General features: G+C 36.2%; 1 protein-coding gene and 1 pseudogene across 1 annotated transcript in view; one reads left to right on the top strand and one right to left on the bottom strand.

Annotated features, from left to right (window-relative positions):
- The window catches only part of SDCCAG8 (serologically defined colon cancer antigen 8), a 206,094-nt gene that overhangs the window by 10,242 nt on the left and 172,330 nt on the right, over positions 1-23,522 (top strand). The window contains exons 2-8 of the mRNA XM_011370073.2: positions 579-731; positions 1,431-1,516; positions 4,909-5,022; positions 12,311-12,436; positions 17,128-17,268; positions 19,858-19,922; positions 22,613-22,801. Of these exons, the coding sequence (XP_011368375.1) occupies positions 579-731; positions 1,431-1,516; positions 4,909-5,022; positions 12,311-12,436; positions 17,128-17,268; positions 19,858-19,922; positions 22,613-22,801 (874 nt within the window). The remainder of the gene's footprint in view (positions 1-578; positions 732-1,430; positions 1,517-4,908; positions 5,023-12,310; positions 12,437-17,127; positions 17,269-19,857; positions 19,923-22,612; positions 22,802-23,522) is intronic.
- On the bottom strand, positions 8,881-8,996 carry LOC111745634 (annotated as a pseudogene).

Genomic DNA, 23,522 nt, shown 5'->3' with positions numbered 1-23,522 from the left:
AGTACATACAAAGGGCTGTGTTACAGAGGCTGCCACTAGAAGCACTTTAGTTATTCAAATCTTGATAAAAACTAGGTCAGGCAGTTGGATGTCTCTTGGCGGGGGAGGGGCCTCAGGCCCACAGGGACAAAGAGGCTTTCCTGGGCAGGAGCTAGGTGTGGTGGAGTCCTCTATTCGGTTCTGCCTGCCCATCCCTGTCTCCAGGCAGAGAAGGGGAGTCTCAGGCTTTGAGGGGAAGGACAGCACTTCTACTGGTTGGGTAATGTTGGGTGTGGGGGGTATGGATAGGGGAGGAGTTCTCCCTTTCAGTCTTCCCTGCTGATAGTCCTAGTATATATAGTGAATGTCAAGCACTGAGGCCTCAGGGACCTTGGAGATCATCAAGTCTAACCTCTAACCCTTGAACTTAATCCTCTCTCACTTCCTCCAGCATGTTCATCAGCAAGCTAGAAACAGAACTCCGCTTTTTTTTCCATTAAGTATCAGAAGTAATTGCTTCTCCTTTAGAAGCTGCCTTGAGTGAGTTCACACGTGGTCCCCCAGATTTCACTGGCCGCACTGTCATCGTGTCGTTGCAGAACGTGCAAATAGAAGCCTTCACCAGCTGAAAAGTGCCCTGAAAGAAGGTGACGTCACTGTTGGGGACGATGCACTGGATCCTTCTTTTAGCGCCAGTGGAGGAAACGAGGACGCTGCAGCCGCCTGGCATGAGCTGCAACACAGCCGCGCTGGTGAGTACGAACGTCAGTCCTTGGTCCTGGCCGGGAGACGCACCGCGAATTCTTCAGACTCCATGTGTCCTCCACTCTGCTGCTAGGATTTTATTCGCGACACACAAGTCAGCTAACATAATTCCCTGGCTTAATTTTTACCTTTGACTTCGCAATACCTATAGGCTGAAGTCCGAAATTCTTGGTACATTATAGCAATATTTCCTTAAGATGGCTCCAAGCTACCTCTCCCGCCTCATTTTTCTATCCTGCTCTCAGCCGTCTTGCAAGCCATGTTCTAGTCAGACCAACCTACTGGCCATTCTCCTATGCTTTTGCATGTGCCGTGCCTTCTGCTGGACTTTTTCTTACCCTTTTCTGCTTCGTGATCTCCTGTTCATCTTTCACAGTGTTATTGCCTCGTGAAAACAGGCGCAATAAGGTGCTTCCTCTTCTTGCACCGCTATGTATGGCTCTAGGTCTACGTACAAACTTATGACATTGTTTTATATCTATTAGTGAATCACTCTTTCCCAGAGGATTCTTAGCTCTTAAGTGGTAGAGATTTTCTCATCTTTGTCTTTGCATCCCCAGTCAATAGCACAGTTCTTGATGCATAATATGTATTTCGATGATATTCGTTGGATGGATGGAAGGATGGATGCGTGATGATAAATCATGGGTCTCAAAGTTAATAAACCCATTGCCTTTGCCCTGTAGTTAATCAGCTCAAAGCTTTGTTGCACCAACAAGCATCGAAGGAAGGTGAGATCTCTCCATCGAGAAGACGTAAAATGTCCCCTTTGGTAAGTATCAACATTTGCATTATTTTTCTAACTATATTTTAATAAGAGTGTCATTTTAGTAGTACATGTTGTAGACAAATTCTGAGCAGGGCGTTCTAATAGTATAAGCCTTAAAAGAAATGACCTTTTCTCTGATTATTTTGGATGAAGAAAAGAGATTTATCTATAGCAGACGGAATCCTGATTTTTACATTTATTATTTACTTGAAAATGTGAGTGAGGAAATAGTTTGGAGAATTTACTTCACCACTGTCAGCAAACATAAAAAAGGAACAAAATGTGGAAATGAGTAGCCATTTCTCTTTTAGAGGTTTATATCTGTATTTGATCGCTTTTAGAATTTACTTAATTATAATTCTAGCAGTCCTTTGTAATACTCTTTTATTATGAATGTCAAAACCAAAGTGCATAATCTTATTCTGCATTTTAAAATATGTGGTTGTAAAATTGTGTGATACAAAAAATTACACTTTATTTCTTCTGAAGTTGTTTTTTATTGCTATGGCTTTGACAGTGTATTCTTGATTGAAGCAATGTCATATGCTAAGGGCTAACTAAGGTAGGTGTGAAGGAAGGATAGGTATCAGGAGGAGGTGGGAGAGAAAGATTTGGCCAGGTTTAAATGGCCTAAATGATAATGTAGGCCTTAGGTCTGTGTAGGGTATATCACATAGTCTCTAGAAGGATATTATGCTTATCTCATAGGAGTTTTGTAATAATAAGATAAGATTATATATTTAAAGTTCTCTGGAAACCTATGAACAATGACACAGATATAGCACATCATAGCAGTAATAACTACCTTGCATTTTCCGTGTATGTGACAGTTGGATACCAAGGCTGTGTGCCGGAAACCATGGAGACACGACACTCCCCTTTACTCACAGCTAAAACGTCGTAACTGTACCCCCATATTAACACTTCATTCTGGCCTGACATATACTTTCATGCTTAGTTCCCACTTTATAGAAACGCACTTCATACTCCTATTTCACATTTATAAGTGTAAATTATAATTTCAATAAAACATTTCATCGTTCAGCGAATTTATTACCGTTGACGCCTAGTTTCTAGATCTTAAGCACACGCTGGGCAGAGTACTTTTCAATCTATTAGAGGAAGTTGCTCAGACATGCTTATTAATATTTTAAAGGTAAAACTGAGCAGTGCCGTCACGAGCTGATTGAATCCAGATCATCAAGAACATCACGTCTATACAATACATACTTTACAGACACACAGGTCTGTTTATACAGAGCTATGTGAAAGAATGGAGCTTAGCCTCCAAATGTGTACAGCCTACATCTAATGATTACAAGCCATAATAAGTAGCTTTTGAAGATTGTATCCTTTAGAATGCACGTTTCATAGCTAATATGACAGATCAGAAATATGTGGCCGTCTTGAGAGTGAAAGGGAGGCACTGTTGGGATGGAAAATATATCTAGGTATTACCGCTATTTCAAAATGTGGATATCCACACTATAATAGGCCCTCTAATGTCTATATGAATGATCTTATCTGAACATTTCCACTCAGTATTAGCTATTCTATTTTTTACACAGACTATCTCTTCTATACACATAGTAAGTAATACTTAATTCATATTTGCCTATATTCTGGACCCATTTCTATTAATATAAATGACTATAATTAACTGCTTTCTATTCACCAGAGATAATTCATTTAATTAAGTTACTTCGATTTTTACATTTCTTAAATGTGCCAAAAAGCAAACATCTACTTAATTATTCAGCCGCGATAGCCGCTTTTTGTTTTTGCAATTTCTGCTGGATTGAGAAACAAAATGATTGTGTGTCTCATCTCAAGCTTTCCTCTGGGTTCGCTTAACCGCTTGAGCCTCATTTTCCCTTTTCCTGAGTTTCTCTTTTTTTTAATATCATGGTATGACATATGATTTTACAAATTTTACAATCCTGTTAGGGTAAGGTTAAGATATACATTAAAAGTCAGTTCCAGAAATGCTGCAGACGTGACCTGAATTAACACTTTTTCTGAAGTTTCTTCATTGGACCCCTCAGGGCAGGCAGGGCACTTCTCAGTTTCGTGTGCATCCTCTTTGCTAACGGACCCCTGTGAGATGATAGAAAACATACACATTGGTCCCTGCCCTCGATTTCTGGCTCAGAGCTCCTAAAACCCTTGTAAATTCCTAACTGATAAGAGCACTAGAAGCATCTTTTGTTCAAATGAGGTGACTCTAGGTGGGCTCCTGAATGGCTTCTGTGTGGGAGCTGGTCACCAGAAATACCAAGCCGTGATTAGAAGCTTGGAATTTTAAGAGAGGAAAGAGGGGCTGGAAATGGAGTTTATCACACTCACGTGAGGAAGCCTCTCTAGAGTCCCTCTAGTACAGGGTTTGAAGAGTTTCCAGGTGGGTGAACACCCCTAGGGACCAAGAGGGTGACACACTCCAACCATACAGCGGCAGAAGCTTCTGCACTCAAGACCCTCCAGACCCCTCCCTGTGCTTCTCTTCATCTGGCCGTTCATCCATATCCTCATTGTGTCCTCTTATAAACTGTAAACTTAAATATTTCCCTGAGTTCTGTCAGCCGCTCTAGCAAATTTATCAAACCCGAGGCGGTCATGGGAACCTCAGATTTATAGCCGATCAGTCAGAAGCACAGGTGACAACCCGGACTTGTGATTGGCATCTGAAGTGGGGTGGGACTGTTTCGTGGGCTGAGCCCTTAACCTGTGAGATCTGGTGCTGTCTGTAGATAGATAATGTAAACTTCGAGTCAAGTGCAGAGACACGCAGCTGGCATGACAGAGACACCCCTTCTTCCCCCCTGCCCCCCACACACATATTCGGTGACCAGAAGTGTCAGAAGCGAAGTGTACTCTGTGAAAGTAAAGGAGATACGCAGGAGGGAAAGAGCGGGTTTTTCCTACTCAAACCCTTTGAAGATGGATTTTACTCATTGACACACACTTGGCATCAAACACTTGTCTAAAACATCCGTTCATCCGCCAGCAGTTCTGCAGCTTTAGCCGGCACTCCTCTTCCATGGCGCTTTATTGAAGAGAGATGTCCCTTTGCCTCAGCATAACTGAATGAGATGTCACACTTTCAGAGGGCTCAAATAGGCAGTTCCTCTCAAGCCAGTTATACTACCCCAGCATCTTTCCATTTGCCATGTGTTTTTCATAACCACTTTCACTTTCCATCTTTAAAAAATGATGTTCATGTTCCCGAATTTTACCTATTTGTGGAATTTATAGGATAGTGAAATAAATGCTATTAGCCACATTGTGATCTAGTCTACGTTTGTATGACATCAATGCTAAATTGGGGATGGAGATGATATTAATTGATTCTTTGCTTAATCCAAACATGCTTCATTTGTCATTGTTTTTCCCCTTAGGGGTCATCAGAATATGAGGAAACCAATATGCCTACTGTACATAATCTTGTCCCTATTATCAATGACCAGTCTCAGTACATTCATCATTTAGAGGCAGAAGTCAAGTTCTGCAAGGTAAGTTTCTCATTAAAAACTTAAACCTAACACAATGAAAGCTTATATTAATGATACCTTGTATGAAATTTAGCCATTATAAGCCTTCATGTTGATAGCCATACAATGACAGTTGCCATGCTTGGAAAGGCTGATATGTATCAGGCTTGGGAATAATATACCCTTGAACATGCCATTTCTGATTGCTTGATTTCCCAGTAGTTCATAACTAAACTATGTCTAATATTTTGATAATATAATCTCATGTTTTAGAATTTTTCCTTTCCACCCATTTACTTTAGCTTAGCTGATGGGAAAGGCTTTAGAATAGTAACACTGATCATTCTCCCACGACTGCTGACCTATCGAAGCTGGCGTGCAGCAAGCAGAGATTCTAAGCTGCTAGACTAAACCTGCTCCGTTGTCAGTATAAAGATTCTTACTTTGACTTTGAATGCTAAGAATGGCTCATGGGGACATTGATAGTAATGATCAAGATACCAGATGTGTCACTTACGGTTGGTAGTGCTGGACAGTTATATATCACTCGATCATTGGAAACCTCTGACTTCCCAAAATATATTAATGTTACAGTTTTTCTTCCTTTTGTTTTTCTATATCAATGCATCAGATCATGTGATATTTTATAGTAGTTACTGATATCTTTTTGTATCATATCCTTGCCCCATTTGGTGGTGTCAGTGTTTTGGACTTTAGAGTGTCAGAGGTGTGTAGTGGTATCTCATTGTTTGAATTTCAATTCCCTGGTGACATTTAAACTGTTTTCATATGCCTATTTTCCATTTATATACCTTCTTTATGAGGTAGCAGCTCTGGTCTTTTGCTCATTTTTCAATCAGTTTGTTCATTTTCTTATTGTTGAGTTTTAAGAGTTCCTTTTTATGTTAGATACCACTCATTTATCAGATATGTCTTTGCAGTTTTTTCTCCCAGTATGTGGTTTGTCTTTTGATTCTCTTAACAATGTCTTTCACAGAGCAGAAGATTTTTATTTTAATAAAGTCTAACTTATCAAGTTTTTTCTTTTATCGATTGTACTTTTGGTGTTATATCTAAAAATTATCACCAAACCCAAGGTCACCAATATTTTCTCTATTCTTCTTCTAAGTGTTTTATGATTTTGTGTTTTACATTTAGTTTGATGCCCCATTTTGAATTAGTTTTTGTGTAAGATATAACTGTGTCTAGATTCATTTTCCTTGCGTGTGGACATCCAGTTGTTCCAGCAGCATTATTGAAAGACTGTCTCCATTGAATTGCCTTTACTGCTTTGTCAAAAAACAGTTGACTGTGTCTGTCAGTCTGTTTCTGAGCTGCCTGTCCTTTTCCCTTGATCTGTCTGATCTTTTGCAAATACCATGCTGTCTTGGAGTTTTATATTTTATAGTAAGTCTTGACGTCAGATAGTATCAATCCTCTAACTTCATTCTTCTTCAATATTGTGTTGGCTCTTTTAGGTCTTTCACCTCTCTTTATGAACTTTAAAATCAGTTTGTCAATATCCGCAAAATAACATGCTGGGATTTTGCTTGGGATTGTGTTGAATCTAGAGTTAAAGTTGGAAAGAACTGATAACTTGACAATATTGTGTTGTCCTATCCATATACATGGAATATCTCTCCATTTATTTAGATATACCTTGATTTCTTTATCAGAGTTTTATAGTTTTCATCATGTAGATCTTATACATATTCTCTGAGGTTTATACCAAAGTATTTCAGTTTTTGGTGTTAATGTAAATGGTATTATGTTTTTAATTCCAAATTCTAATTATTTGTTGCTAATATATGACTTTTGTGTATTATTTAACCTTGTAATCGGCAGCATTGCTATAATCACTTATTAGTTCTAGCAGTTTTTTTGTTTTTTTTTTTTTGATTCTTTGGGATTCTCTTCCTAGACATTCATGTCATCTGTGAACAAAGACAGATTTATTATTATCGTTATTATTATTATCATTATTTCCTTCCCACTATGGATAGCATTTATTTCCTTTTGTTTTGTTGCATTAGCTAGTACTCCTAGAATGATATTGAATAACAGTGATCAGAGGGAACATTCTTGCCCTGTTCTTGGTCTTAGTGGGAAACCATGTATTGTCTCATCATTAATATCAAAATGATGTTAGCTATATTGAGGATGTTTCCCTCTCTTCCTAGTTTGCTGAGAGTTTTTATCTTGCATGCTACTAGATTTTGTCACTTGCTTTTTCTGCATTATTGATATGATCATAAGATTTTCTTCTCTATCTTGCTGATGTAATGGATTACATTAGTTGATTTTCAGATGTTGAACCAGCCTTATATACATAGAATAAATTCCACTTGGTCCTGTTGTATAATTCCTTTTATACATTGTTGGATTCAAGTTGCTTATATTTTGATGAAGATTTTTTAATGAGATATACTGGTCTATAGTTTTCCATTCCTGTAATGTCTTCATTTGCTTTGGATATTAGGGTAATACTGGCTGAAATGAGTTAGGATGTATTTCCTCTGGTATTTTATGGAAAATATTGTAGAGAATTGGTAAAATTTGTTCCTTAAATGTTTGGTAGAGTTCACCAGTGAACCAATAGTAGGCCTGGTGCTTTCTGTTTTGAAAGATTATTAATTATTGATTCAATTTCTTGAATAAAATGTAGGCCTATTCAGATTATCTATTTCTCCTCCTGTAAATTTTAGTAGATTGTACCTTTCAAGAAACTGGTCCATATTATCTAGGTCATCAAATTTGAGGGCATAGAGTTGTTCATAATATTCTTTCTTATCCATTTAATATCCATGGGATCTGTAGTGATAACCCCTCTTTCATTTCTGATATTAGTAATTTGTGTCTTCTCTCTTTTTTTTATTTAGCATGGGTAGAACTAGCTTTTGTTGCTATTCTCTATTGATTTCTACTCTAATTTTTATTATGTCATCTTCTTCTACTTCAGATTTAATTTGCCTTTTTTTTTTTTTTTTTTTTTTAGTTTCCTAAACCAGAAGCTTAGATTATTGATCTGGAATTTTTCTTCTTTTCTAATGTTTTTCATTGATTTTGCTGCATCTTACAAATTTTGATGTTATATTTTTACTTTTATTTTGTACAAAATGTTTAAAAATTTCACTTGAGACTTTATCCTTGACCAACCCATAAGTTATTTAAGAGAATGTTATTTAATCACCAAGTAAATTGGGAGTATTCTAGCTCTCTTCCTGTTACTGATTTCTAATTTAATTGTATTGTGGTCTGAGAACATACTTTTTATTTCTATTCTTTTTAATTTAAGATGTGTTTTTAGAACCAGAATGTTAGTATGTTTTGGTGACTATTCTGTGTTAGCTTGAGGAGAATGTATATTCTGTTGTTGTGGGATGAAGTCTTCTATAAATGTCAATTATATCCTGTTGATTAATGGTTTGTTGTTCAGTTCAACTATGTCCTTACTGATATTTTGCCAATTTGGCAGATTGGCTAGATCTGTCAATTACTCATAGAGGGGTGTTAAAATCTCCACTTGAAATAGTGGATTCATTTGTTCCTCTTTACAGGTCTATTAGTTTTTCCTCATGTATTTGATGCTCTATTGTTAGGTACATACATATTAAGGATTATTATGTTCTCTTGGAGAATGGACCTCTTTGCCATTATGTAATGCCCCTTTTTATCTCTGATATTTTTTTTTTTGCCATGAAGTCTGCTCTGTCTGAAATTAGTATAGCTACTCTAGCTTTCTTTTGATTTATGTTGGCATGGTATGTCTTTCTCTATCCCTTTACTTTTAACCTATCTGTGTCTTTATATTTAATGTGGATTTCTTGTAGATAGCATATACTTGAATCTTTTTTTTTTTTTTTTTTTTTTTTTTTCTTATGCCTACAGCACCTGGTCTTCCTTGGTGGTCTCCCATCCAAGTACTAACCAGGCCCGACCCTGCTTAGCTTCCGAGATCAGACATCAGGCTTGTTCAGGGTGGCATGGCCATAGACCATAGACCATGGCTCCACTGGGGCACGAACCCAGGACCTTCTGCGTGTAAAGCAGACGTACTAACCACTACACTATGGAACCACGTCCTGAATCTTGTCTTTTATTCACTCTGTCTTTTCATTGGTATGTTCAGACCATAGAAGTTTAAAGTGATTATTGATACAGTTGTATATCTATAATATGAACCATATATGTTATTGTTGTCCATTCATTGCCTTTGTTCTTTTTGTTTGTTTGTTTTCCACTCTTTCTGCTTTGTCTGGTTTTAAGTGATTGCTTTTTTTGTATTTGGATAAGATTATATTTTTCCTCCTCTCTTAGCATGTCAGTTGAACTTCTATTTTTACTTTTTTAAGTGGTTGTCCTTGAGTTTGCAATTACACTTGCCACTAATCTAATTTTACTTTCAGATAACTCTTTACCACTTCAGAGGTAGAGCAGAGTATTCTCAATTCTTCTCTCCTATTGTTTATAACATTGCTGTTATTCATTTCAATTATTCATAAGATATAATCATTGCTTTCACTGTTGCTATTATGATGTTGAGCAAATTGTACATATACATGATCTATATATAGCTTAATTAAGATTAAGAAAAATTAAAGATTTTATCTCCATATATTTCTTCTCTAATGCTTTTTTTTTCTTTTTGTAGATATGAGTTTATAACCTATATCATTTTCCTCCTTTCTGAAGAACTTCTTTTAATACTTCTTGTAAGACAGGTCTACTGGTGACAAATTCCCTCAATTTTTGATTATCTGAGAAAATATTTTTCCCTCAGTTTTGAAGGTTAATTTCACCAAGTACAGAATTGTAGGTTTGTGGATTTTTTTTCTTTTAATACTGTAAATATTTCATTTTATTCTCTTTTTGCTTACATGGTTTCTGAAGATTAGTCCGATGTAATTCTTATTCTTGCTTCTCTATAGGTAAGATTCCACACCCCCCAGGTGCTTTCAAGATTTTCTCTTTGTCTGAATTTCTGCCATTTAAATGGCTTAGGTGTAGACTTTATGGTATTATCCTGCTTGGTGTTTTCTGAGCTTCCTGGATGTGTGGTTTGGGGCCTATCATTTATTTTGGAAATCTCTCAGTCATTATCACTTCAAATATTTCTTCTTCTCCTTTATCTTTCTCCTTCATCTAGAATTCCCTTTGCACATATATTAAATCTTTTGTAATTGTCCCACAATTCTTGGGTATTCTGTTATTTTTTCATTCTTTATTTCTTTTTGCATTTCAGTTTGGGAAGTTTTTGTTGACAGTTCTTCTAGTTCATTAATTATTTCCTTGGATGTGTCTAGTCTATTAATGAGACCTTCAAGGCATTGGTCATGTCTATGACAGTGTATTTTATTTCTAGCGTTTTCTTTTGATTCTCTCTTAGAGGTTTCATTTCTCTGTTTCAGTGGCCCATCTGTTCTTGCATGTAGTCCACTTTTTCCACTAGACTCTTTTGCATAGTAATCATAGTTATTTTGACCTCCCAATCTGATAATTCCAACATCTCTGCCATATCCAAGTCTGGTTCAAGTCTCTTTAAATTGTTTTGAGACTTTAGTACACCTTCTAATTTTTTGTTGAATGATGGACATGATGTACTGGGTAAAAGGAACCGAGGGAAATAGGCATTTAGTATGAGGTTTTATGTTTACCTAGCTAGGAGTTAGGCAGTTTCTACTGTTTGCTATTGCCGTAGGTGTCAGAGGCTAAAATTTCCTCTAGTGTCCTGGTCGTTGTCTCCCCTGTAGTCTTTGGGATTCTCTCAGGAATTCTTCTTAATACGCTGTGAGTCGTACAGTTATTTTAGCTCATTCCCCCGTTGTTGTGTAGGAGCCCTTTTGATGTGGTGGTGAGTTATGTGAGTAGGGAAGCATACGCGAGTCCTCTGATTAGGTCTCAGCCTTTTAGGTCAGTCTGTGCCCTTGACCATGACCTTCACAAATGTTTCTCAGTCTTCCCCTTCCTTTAAGGCGAGAAAGCTAGAGGGAACTAGAGTTGGATATCTCCCTTCCCCCTGGTCAGTTAGGGTCTGAAAAAAAACAGTTTTTAGACTTTGGTGAAAGGGTAAAACTGCTTCTCCTGAGGCAGGCCTTTTTAAGAACAGGGTGCTTTGGGCATATTTCAAAATGGCTGCTTTTCCTCTCCTACTGGTGGAAGCATGAGCGGATTTTTCTATAGTTTTGGCTGTAAGAACCTGGTGTCCTAGAGATAAAACTTACAAAAGTGTAGGAGCCCCCTAACACTGGATCCCTCTGTAGTTTTTAACCCTGAGATGTGTCTTCACTGAGATTTCATCAGTTACACGTTACATCTTCCTACTCCGGCACCTGTTCCCCTGGAGTTTCTGCTCGAGTGTTTCTGCTCTCGTAGGCTGTGATTTTTAGGAGCATCTGTCTGTCTCTCCAATTTGGGCGATAACAGTTTTTTCTGTGACTTAAATTCTCTGATGGAGTTAAAAAGAGTGATTGATATTTCAGTTCGTTCAGGCTTTTTCTTCTTGGGAGATGGGAGTGGTATTTTATAAGCTCATTACATGCCAGACCAAAAATTGGAAGTCTGCAATATTTTTTAAATCACAGCTTTCAATTACAGCTTTTTTTTTTTTTCTGAATAAAATAATTGAATGGTTTTTGCCTATATCACATAATAGTTTCTGGTTACACTAGTAAAAAAGATTAAGTATTGTACCATCAATATATTGATATTTTTGGTGGTTTTTCAGAAAATGAGATGCTACTCAATCACTATTCTAATTGTTACTTACCTATAATTCTTTATGCCCTGCTAGGCCAATAAAACACTCAGAATTCTCCACTAAACTATTTCTCTAATAACTTCCCTCCATCTGGCTACCAGTTCATAGATAATCACTGTAGCTTTCCAAGCCTTTTATCTCGGAGTCTTCTCTTATCTACTAGTCTTATGTCAATTTTCAACAAGTTATTAGTGTTTGAGCATGAGTAATAATATATCTTACCTTAGTTTTCAGCAGTCTACCTCATTCTTAAAAGTCTTTTAGACAAACCCTTTAATTAAAGCCTTTCTATGAGCCTTAATCTCTTGGAGAAAAAAATTTGTCAGAGACCACACATTTCTGTGAAGAGGCTACTAACAGTCTCTCTACCACACACCTCCAGCCTTCTCTTGGTTTGTTAACTAATGTTTTCGTTGCTTTGTCTAAATATGTAATTACAGTACTTCAGGGAATGGATATAGAGCATAAGTCTTCCATGCTTTATATCATGTTGGATTGTTTAGTAATCAACAAATAAAAGCACTTTTTGGTATCTGTTTCTGCTTTTTATAGGAAGAACTCTCTGGAATGAAAAATAGGATACAAGTAGTTGTGCTTGACAATGAACGGCTTCTACAAGAGTTGAAATCTCAAAGACAAGAGGAAACAATGAGGGAACAAACACTTCTGGATGCATCTGTGAGCATTTTTTAAAAAATCCTAATGGTATTTTGGTGTGCATGTTCCCTCCTGCTCTTTCCTTCTGCCCCCCGTGACCCCCCACCACCCCCAGCCTTCTGAACTGCTTTGTTCTCTCCTTGCAATTTGGCAAAAGAACTCTGGTGGTATTCTTTGGGGCCTCAAAAATTAAAATTCACTGTAATGGAATGATCCTGACATGAAATGATGTAATGATGTTTGTTATCTACTTCGGTTTCCTCTCAAGCATACCATTTATGTTTTTTAACTATAGAAAGAGCAGATATGAAAGCAGGAAGTGTGTTACATAGTTAAATCCAGAAACTGTTCAGGACTGTAGCTTAGATGTCTGTTGTATTTCTCTAAATTTTCCTTATGCTCTGAATTCCAATTAAGTCTAATTAGCAGCATGGTGTAGCAGAAAGAACACGGTCTGAAGGTCCAAGAATCAAAATGTTCGTTTTCACATTGTCCCTACTAAGCTGGATGCTTTCAAACATGGGTTAACCTTATGGGCCCTCTGTCTGTTTACTGGCAGTTTGAAAAGACTCCCCTATATTAGCAGTTTTAATATTTAATGTGAATAGCAATCACTTGGGATACTTGTTGACAGTGCAGATTCCAGGTCTGATTCCGTTGGTTGAGTCCTTGAGTTAAAAATATGAAATTTTAACAAGTTGCCTAAGTGGTTCTAATTTCAGGGACCACATTTTGAACAACAGCAGATTAAATGATCTTTATAATTCTTGTGATGATATTTAGTGTTTAAACTTAGTATGTCCTAATTATCTGTCAGAGATACTTTTGCTTTGAAAATGTTTTTCCCTCTTGGGATAGGGTGCAGTTAATCACAGCTCGCTCTGCTTTTTGAGACAAATTCAACTTTCAATGAGGAAGTTTCAATACTTGCCTGTTTCAGCTTTACTTTGCAAGGGATTTTGGTGGCCAGATGGAGTTATTATTAGTAAATCCGTTCTATTAAGAAAAAAATATGTGCCTTAATCTTTTACCTAGGTGTCCTCTCATTTTTGTTTTTGAAATTTTTTTTTATTTACCTGGCCTGATGTTTCATTTGTAATCCCTGAGTTCTACGTGTTAGAATTTGCTATTTAGAAGTAGCCAATTGTATTAACTTTGAATAATGAAGTGGGCTGATTAGTATTTCAACTGATTTTTCTTCAGTTACATTTCAGAATTACAGTTCATGATCAGCTACTTAATTTAATTTAAACTAATTAAATTACAGTTTGTGATTAGCTATTTTTCCTTTGCTATATGACTTTTTCTGAATATATTATTAATATTAGTTAAAAATTCCATCTTAGTTGTCTATTATTTTAATGTCAATTTGAAGATGCTACAGCCATCTTAGAAGTAGCTCATTTTTCAAATACTTATTTTCTTCTGCTTTTCTTCAAATATGTAGTCACTTAGCAGTGACTCAATTATTCATAGTCTTCAATATTTATACAATGGCAAAGAAGTAGAAGAAGGGGAAGTAAAGTGAGAAAGGAAATTAGGCAGACAAATGAATCAGAGGCCAAGAGAAGTGAGTAATGCTAAAGGGGAAGGAAGTGAGGGAAGAAGCACATGAGCTTCGCCTTAAGAACAAAGGACACTCGCTGAAGAAAACCACAGCCATAGCTATAGAAAGAACAAAATCACAGGGAGCTTTTGTGTTTTTTTAAACGATCCCAGGAGCTAAAATACAATGCAAATATTGAACTATTGTTACACATGTGTCTGATGGCCTTGATATCTATTTTAATGTTAGTCTTCTTAGTTATTTTGTTACAAAATTGTCACCCCCGTTTTTTTACTTGTATAGGTGAATAGAGGCATTTCAGGAACCTATGCATGGTGCTGGATTGAGAGTTTTAACGTAAATGAAACTTATAGAATAACTTAAATAGGAACAGATCAAAAGATAGTATCCGTTTTTTTCTGAACTCTTTTTAATGAATCTGTTGCCATATTGATGGTAGATCTTGCTAAAGCTGTTTGCGGTTTGCATATAGATTTACAGTGTTTCTTAAGACCTTAAAAAAATAACTTAAATAGTTATATAGTAATAATGAGCTTTTGTGGATGACCTCATGGTTATGATGTTCCAGGCACTGTATCAAGCACTTTATTTACATTATATTGTTTCAATTTTATAGTAGCTGCACAAGGCACTGTTATTATATCTATTTTCAGATGAGTAAATTAAGATTTAGAGTGGTTAAGTAACCAAAGCAACTGATCTGATGTCACAAAGGTAGGAAATGGCAAACATGGGACTGTCTGACCCTAAATTCATCCGCTGAGCCTCAAATATTACTGCCTTTCTGCATAAATTAGGAATAGCTTGTCAATATTGAACCAAACCATCTTTCTTTGCCCTGGGATAAAAGATTCCCCTCAGAAGGGAAGAGCCGTCTCTTCATTGTTTCTGAGTTTTAACCGTGGACTTGGGTGGTAGCCTATGTAACTTTTAGCTTTAAGACCTAGCACTTGAAGAAGCAAGCAGATTATTTTTTAAAAACTAAAACATTTAAAGATGATTTCATTTCTCTCATTTTTCATCACTTTTTCTTACAGATTTTCTCTTCAAGAAGGGCTTTTTTCGAGAGTTCAAAAATTGTATTAGAATATGCTATTTATTAGAAATTTTGGTGTGTATACTCACTCAAAGATCTAGGAGATTTTTTTAAAAAAGTAGCAAATTTCTGAGCCATGTTTTTCCATGTCTATTCTCGTCCCCTCCACTTAAGCATTCTCCCCAATTAAGAAATGAAAAGTTTTCAGTAATCTTCAGGGATGTAAATGTAATTAGATTTTTACAATCTTAGTGAACTACCATTCAACTTTTAAAAGCTATCCGTGAAAGAACAAAGTGTCAATTAGACCAGCCCTTCCTTTCAAAGAATGACAGTATTTTATATCATAAGTCAGCAATCTGAGGTCTACACGCTTTCTCCAGTTTCTCCATAGGAAAACAGTTCCCCCTCCTTCACTGCTCTCTCTAAGGCAGTTTTGAATGATCTTGGGAGATTTGTCCCTACCAACAGAGTCAAGTTCAAGCTTGTTAGGCCATACTTTCCAGACCCTCCCTTGACTCTCTGGCTACACCTTCCGACACTCATTTCTTGTGCTTCAACCTCTAGTAATGCTGAATTTCCTGAGTCCCCTGCAGGCACCAGCCTATTTCACACCTCTGGGACTTTTTCATGATGTCCTCTCTTTCTGGCATGCCCATCCCATCTAGCTTGCTCTTATTTATTCTTTAAGATATCACACCAGTGTCTGAGCGTCCCCAGAAAACCTTCCTTGAATCTCCTGTTTCTCTCACTGTCCCTCCTCTGTTATGGCATTGTCCCCCATACGCACCTCTATTAAATTGAAATTATCTGCTTAGGTGTTTGTCTCCCTCATTAAACTCGTTGAGGGTATGATAGGTCTTGCTCATTTTTACCCTCCAAGCTCTTAGCACAGTGCCCAGACATAGTAGGTGTTATACAAAAATGTTTGCATTAAACTGAGGTTCCAGAAGAATATGGAATAGAATCTTAGAACTCTACTTTGGATGAATGTGGTTTACCACATTCTAGCATGACGTTGAAGTATATAGTTCTGTGTTTGGGGCTCTGTCCTCTCTTTGAGTACTACCCGTAATCTTTGGCCCTTAGCAGTTCAATAATTATTTATTGAATTAAATGAACATAAATATTTTCGTTTTTGTTGCCCACATAAATTACCCAGGTCTTTGGGTTGATTATTTCATCAAATGTCGAAAGGGTGCCAGAGGTGGCCAGCGGACAGTGATTACAGCAAATTCCATCTGTAGGCCTGTTTTGTTTGTTTGACGAGCTTTAAATCAATATTCAATGATGTTTCAAAGGATGAGCCAGAAGTCTGGCTTATCCGTTTAAAAAAAATCAAAGGGTTTTTGGTAATATGAGTTCGCATTCGTATTGACAGCCCCCGACTGGAAATGAGTAGTAGTTGCTTCTTTTGGACAGTTCGTCATGGTCCACACTACTCCTTGGTGAACCCCTGACATGCAGGCAACATGTCAGTTCAGTCTGTCACCGTGGACTGTTTTTCTCATTGAAGGTGAACATTTTTCTGGAAAGGCAGAAGAGCATAGTGATTTCAGGTATGTGGAGCCACATCGCCAGGCTTCAGATACTAGCTATGCCACTTATCAGCCACTTCCCACCTCTGTGACTCATAGCAAGTTACTCTGTGTGACTGTTTCCTCATCCGCGAAATGGAGATCACAATGAAATTTACAGGGTTGTTCTAACGCTTAAATGAATTAATACACTGAAAGCACATAAACAGTGTCTGACACACAGCAAACACCGTGTATATTAACTCTTATTATTATTGTGAGACAAACACAAAGGGCTGTCTTTCAAGAGTATATATATTAGAGAAGTAAGAGATAAGTTCATTTGTTGAATACACTGGCATCTAGCCCTCTTTGCTCGTTTACATTAGTGCCTGAACCTGTAGGAATTTGACTTGTTGTGGAATATGACCCTAGCAGCCGGAAAACGTAAAACGATTCTTAATTTGTAGTTTAGAAGCATCTGCTTTTTTCATTCTTTCATTGCAGATAAGAATCAGTATTCCATTTGTAAAGCATGCATGTTGATTTAAGGTTAAATGTCGATTGCAATTACTGGCATGTTTTATTTTAGGGAAACAGACAGAATTCTTGGATTACAACAGGTGAAGTTTCCAGAGGGGAGGAAGCTGCCATGAGCTGCTTTTCCCATGGCAATGCAGATATTCTCAAAGCCGCATCTGCTGGTGAGGCTGAGAGATGGAAGCTAGAACTGGTGAGTGTTTGGATGCTTTTCTCTTATGCATGTATTTTTTTGGTACTTTTTTATTGTGGTAAATATACGTAACATAAAATTTAGCACTGTGAACTTTTGAAAATTCACTACCTAACCATTTTAAGTGTACAACTCATTTGTATTAATTACATTCATAACATTGCACAACCATCGGCACTGTCCATTTCTAGAATTTTTTCATCATCCCAAATCTCTGTTCTTGTTAAACAAATCTCTGTTCCTGTTAAACAATCTCCTCTTTCCCCAAGCCCTAGTACCCTCTTCAACTTTCTGTCTCTATGAATTTGCCTGTTCTAGATACCTGACATAAGTAGAATCAAACAATATTTGTCTGTCGTATTTCATTTAGCATAATGTTTTCGAGGTTCGCCATGTTGTAGCCTGTACTTCATTCTTTTATGAGGATGAGTACTATTCCATTGTACGCATATACCACACTTTATCCATTCATTTGTTGATGGACTTTAGGGTTGTTTCCACTTTTTGGCTCTTGTGAACAAGGCTGCTGTAAACACTGATGCACAAGTATCTCTTTGAGTCCCTACTTTTAATTTTTTCAGATATATACCTAGAAATAGAATTGTTAGATAATATGGTAATTCTTTATTCTTTTTTCTTTCTGCTCCTCAGACTCAATCATTTCAATTGTCCTATCTTCAAGTTCGCTGATTCTTTGTTCTTCTGCTCATATCTGCTCTTAATCTCTTTGGTGAATTTTTCATTTCAATCATTGTACTTTTCAGCTCCAGAATTTCTGTTTAGTTCCTTTTTATAATTGACTTTCCTGGTTTCTTTCAGCTCTTTGTCCATGTTTTCTCTTAGCTCTTCGAGCATATTTAAGATAGTTTTTTAAAGTTATTGTCTAGTAAGTCTGATGTCTATAGTTTCTCAGAAATAGTTTCTGTTGATTTATTCCGTTTCTCTGAGCCATGTTTTCTGTTGTAAATATATTTTCCCCATTCTGTGGCTGACATTCTCTCTTGATAGTTTTCTTTCTCCTTTTCCTTTCCTTCCTCTTCCTCCCCCTCCCTCCCTACCCCTCCCCTCATTGTCTAAGTCCTCATTGCTGGGGTGGAGAAAGCATATATATTTTTGTATTTTGACTGACTCCCACTTTCTTCTGATTAGTGTTAGCATGGTATATTTTTTTATCCTTTTAACATATTTGTGTCTTCATATTTAATGGGGGTTTCTTGTGGATAACATATAGCTGAATTTTGCTTTTTCATCTAACCTAACAATATCCGCCTTTTAAATGTGATTATTTATACACTTGATTTTAAATCCACTGCATTGCTATTTGGCTTCTCCCCTCCACCCCTATTATTTTGTTCCCCTTTTCCTCTTTTTCTGTCTTCTTTTGAATAGTTGAATATTTTCATGATTCCATTTTTACCTCCCTTGAACAGTCTGAAAAAATCTCTAGTACCAACATTCACCTGGCTACCTGGCTGCTCAATTTAGAAATCCAGGATTCATTTTAATCTTTTTCTCTGCCATATCTATTCAATCATAAAATTCTGTCAATTTTACTTTTATATAGCTCTATAGTAAATTCTTTTCCGTCCTTACCACTTGACTACTCTTATTTATGTGCTTACTCTTACCTATTTATCTGCAATGACTTCTTTATTGGTCTGCCCTTTTCCATACTTCAGAGAACTTTAAGATTCAAATCTGATAAAAAGTTTTCAAAGTTCATCCAGTGCCTCTTCTGCATGGAGACTACATGAGTTATCTAAATAAAGGTCTTAATATTTTTATTCTTTCCACGGCCCAGTCTTACCTATTTAACCCATCTCTATCCACTTTCCACCTAGCATTTCACATCTCTAACTCTGTACCTTTTGCTCTATTAGATATTCTCCTTTAAGTCTTAGCACCTCCTCCATAAAGTTTTCTCTACTGCTCTTTGGTTGAATTACAAATTCCTGCCTCTCTGATTTCATTTTACCCTCTGTACATCTCTACCATAAATTATATGTAATTGAATGTTCATCTGTCTTTCTACTTCTTCCTAGAATCTAAGTTCCTTGAAGTTAGAGACATCTTCATCTTTGATAACTAATAAATATTTATCATAACTGGATACTAGCAGAGGGTTGTAGATGGCTTGGTCTATCATATGATTATAACTTAACTTCTCTTTTAACATTCATCCAGTTGTATGTTATATACATATTTATTGTACGTATTTTTATTGTATGCCAAATATACAGCAGTCACAATAGGAGATTCTAGTAGGATTTGATCCTTGCCCTCACTGAAGTTATAAGTTAAAATTGCTTTTTCCCAGCATCACACTTTTGAAAGTAGGACCTGACTTATGTAATTTCAAAAAAAAAATGTTTTTGTCAGTTATTGCCATTTTATGACTCAGTAGTTCTTTGCAGGTATTCATTCAGTAAATGTAGAAAAATTTGGGTAGACTAGGAAAAGTGTTTCCTGAGAGGACACATTCTTTCTTCTTGGGTAAAAAAGAAAAAAATATTCAATTTAATTTAAATTTGCTTATGAAACACAGAACATGGAGGAAATGTACTTTTTTTTTTTTTTTCTTTTCTGAAGGAAAGGCTAAAACTTACTTATGAGGAAAAGAGTGAGATCCTGGAATCTCAAGTGAAGTCCTTGAGGTAAAGTATTATCATCCATTTAAAGTCATAGCAAAAGCATAATAACTTTAAAATATATTTGAATGTTTACTGAAATCCCACTTTTATCAATATAAGAAGTACTTGACATTTTATTTGCAATATAAGACATTTCCTCATGTTATTAAAGAATAAGGGGAGATAAAATTGTGAAGTCCTTTTCCAAATTTAATTTCAAAGAACTATGAACTAAATAATAAATTTTGTTTTTTCATTAGTTTTAAAATATTACTGTTGTGTGATAGAAATAAGACTCACAAGCTGCTCTTAGAAAAATTATACTTTTAAAATAGTGAAAATGAAGCACTCTAGTTTTCATATTACATGCAAGTGGTTTTTTTCTACATCTAATTTTCAAATTGCAACAATAATATAATTGAGCATTTTTGCATACATGATAAATTTGAGTATACATAATGAGTTTTCATGTACTTTTTGATGTTTTCAAAAATCTCAATAAAACCTATATATTATAGATTAACTGTTAATGATTTGTCATGTATTTGTTGTCCAGAAATTTAAGTGCAACCTTCTTTTTGAGCTAGAATGTTTTTTTTTTAATACAAAAAGATACCAGGAATTATTTTTTTATGTTAAAGATTATTTTAAATAATAGTATTGAGATATTTTCAAATCAAGTAAACTTTAAAATACTCTTTATAATTTTATTTTAATACGTCCCATTTGAATAAAATTTAAAATCTTCAGGCCATGTATTGTTTAGAGACATAACTAGAGTTATACTAAGATCCAGAACTCATGGCTTTCATTGCACATGTTCTTATTCACTGATTTTAATACGCTCTTATGCTTTTCATACTTTATCCTTATTCATTTTAGGATTTCTATAGAGATTTTTACTTTTTCATAAAGAAACCTAATGTTTAAAAATGCTGTAATTTTGCTTTCTTACTTTTTATCTTTGTAATATTTTGATATTGTGGTTCGATTCTTTATTTTCAAAGTAACATATTTCTAGCTCATTATATTTATGGTAATGTGATTTATTTTGTCTTGGAATTCAAATATGCCAGCTTTAATTACATTAAAACACTGCATTACAATGAACTAGACTTTGCTCTCTGTATCCTTCTGCTTCTTTCTCTTCTTTTAGTGTAATTTAAGACTATTGAAAGAGGCATTTTCTTAAAGAAAGAAATAAAATCACTATTCTGAAACTCTGGCTTTATGGTAACTATTTCTTTTTTTTTTTTCTTTTTCCCATTTCAAGACACCAAGGCTACTTGAGTGTTTTGAACTTGCACCTGACAGAAATAGTCATGGAGACCTTGGGCTTTGGAATGTGCTTCCAGAGTTCTTTTTACAAAGCCTGTGAAAGTCAGACGTTTTCTACGTGATACTTAAAAAGAAAATTTATTATGTCAGAGATATTATCTTGGAAATAGGGCAGAAACAGCTCGATTTTTTTCAACTTCAAACTATCATTAAGCCAGCTTTTTTTTTTTTTACAGTGACATTGATTAACGCAATCTAGTAAGTTTCAAGTGTACAATTCAACAGTAAGGCATACATATATTGCATTGTGTGTTCACAGCCTATAGTTAGATTTCTTTCTGTCACCACATATTTGACCCCTTTTTTTAACCTTTTGCTTGCCCGTGGATCTTTCCCACCTCCCCCAGGCTGCCTGGAAGCTCCTCAGACCCCAGAAGTTGAGGTAGCGTGTGCTAGTGGGCGACTCATTGCTGGCTTCTCTTCTGTGACAGTGAGCAAGTCAGGACAGCTCTGTGCTCCCGAGTATAACAGAAACTGACAACAGAGAGTAGACTGAGCCAGAGATAAGTGCCTGCCTGCAATTCAGTAGTCCAAGATCTTAAGGGCAACTTTCTCCCTTTTGAGCAACTTTTTATACAGTAGAAAAGGGATGCCTACGCAAGGAAGCTCAGTTGCCCAAGATGACTTTTACCAAAACTTGGAGAAAAACCTCATTCAAGGACTATCCCATAAAGTAAAAACAAACACACACGCGTGTGCGCGTGCACACATACACACACACACAATCTCAGCCCTTTTTTTTAGCAAGCTGCATATTTCTAACTAATGGCTACTACCTAGGAAATCTTGACTCTGGTGAGTTCCACATAACTTCTTTCTGTAGCCTGCTGTTTTTTAGAGCAGCTCTTTTAGAAATTCATGGTCTGACAACTTTTTAATGTTTTTTCCTCTTGAAGAAAAATGAGCAATAATAAATTAGTCATGGGTAAAATCCATGTCCTTTAGGTGATCCTTTAAGGTACTCTTTATAAATTTAAGAGTTAACACTTGAAATTGGGTATTTCCTTCAATTCGAGGTTGTTGTGCTATGCACCCCTCCCCTTTATTAAGGGAAGTGAGAATTCGCAATTGGAATTTTAGTTTTGTTCTGCAGATAATGTAATGTCAGGGAGATGGGATCCTGTGAAAAGAGAGCCAATGTTTTACAAGAACTTGGGCTTATTATTTAATATATTCAGGTCTCATTTTATTCAGTGTCAATTAGGATAATCACACAGTTCAGAGTCGTGAAAAGAATTAATAAGGTATTGTGTGGAAAGCATCTCATAAGGTAAATAACATAAATCATAGTAGTAGTTATCACACTGACGATCCATTGAGAAGCAGAGTACTTTCACCTGGCCATTTACTGGAACTTTTCCCCCCTTTCTTTTTAGGAAAGAATTAGCTGAATATCAGAAAAATTGTGAAGATCTTAAAGAGCGACTCAGGCACAAAGAGTCACTTCTTGCCGCGAATATTTCTAACCGCGTTGGTGGTCTTTGTTTGAAATGTGCTCAGCATGAAGCTGTTCTTTCCCAAACCCACAGTAACGTTCACATACAGACCATCGAGAGACTGACTAAGTAAGTACATGCCTACATCTTTGGGGACATGGAAATTACCTTTAAAGGGACTTTGTGTTCTTTTATCCCCAGGCTAAATTACATGTGATTAATGGGAAGCTTCAAATAAAATGGATTTTAAAAGGTTCCTTCATGTAGTTTTCTCGAAGACAGAATAGGCAAGTTCTACTAACTGTGGGTAACATGCCACTTTGGACAAGTAATTTTCTCTCTCTTGGTTTCAGTCTCGAAGTGAGAAAAGTAAAGTGTATAATCTTTACACTCCTGCTCATTTCTATGGCTTTGTAATTGTAAATCTAGCACTGTGCTTAACAAAACTGAGTTCTAGAGGAATCCTTTAGGTTTTGCATGGATTCCTGCTGCAGTTTAGGTAGAGTGCATTATTATCGGGTCTTCGTCACGTGAAGAATATCATAAGCGCCTAGGAAGAAGTTCCCACTGTGTCCTGGTATTAATTAATATTCGAGGATTGACTAAGGACAAGTTACAAATGAGCATTTATGTAGTCGAAGCTTTCATCTGGGCTGAAACACTGCAGTTCTCTGTGTACATCTATTTTTGTTGTTTTCACTATTCCAGAGGAAGCTTTTTCCTGTGAAAATTTTATTCTGTGGAAGTTGAGAATTATTATTTAATATATTATCCAATGATGATTTATAGTCGTGTTCGCCCATGCCCCTGCTTTTCTCTGTGCTCAAGGCTGCCTCCCTCTTGTCTGCTC

The sequence above is a fragment of the Pteropus vampyrus genome, unplaced genomic scaffold, assembly GCF_000151845.1.
Source record: "Pteropus vampyrus isolate Shadow unplaced genomic scaffold, Pvam_2.0 Scaffold159, whole genome shotgun sequence".
In the NCBI taxonomy this organism is placed as follows: domain Eukaryota; kingdom Metazoa; phylum Chordata; class Mammalia; order Chiroptera; family Pteropodidae; genus Pteropus; species Pteropus vampyrus.
The sequence above is the reverse complement of the archived record's forward strand: the minus strand, read 5'-3'. Positions and strand labels throughout refer to the sequence as shown.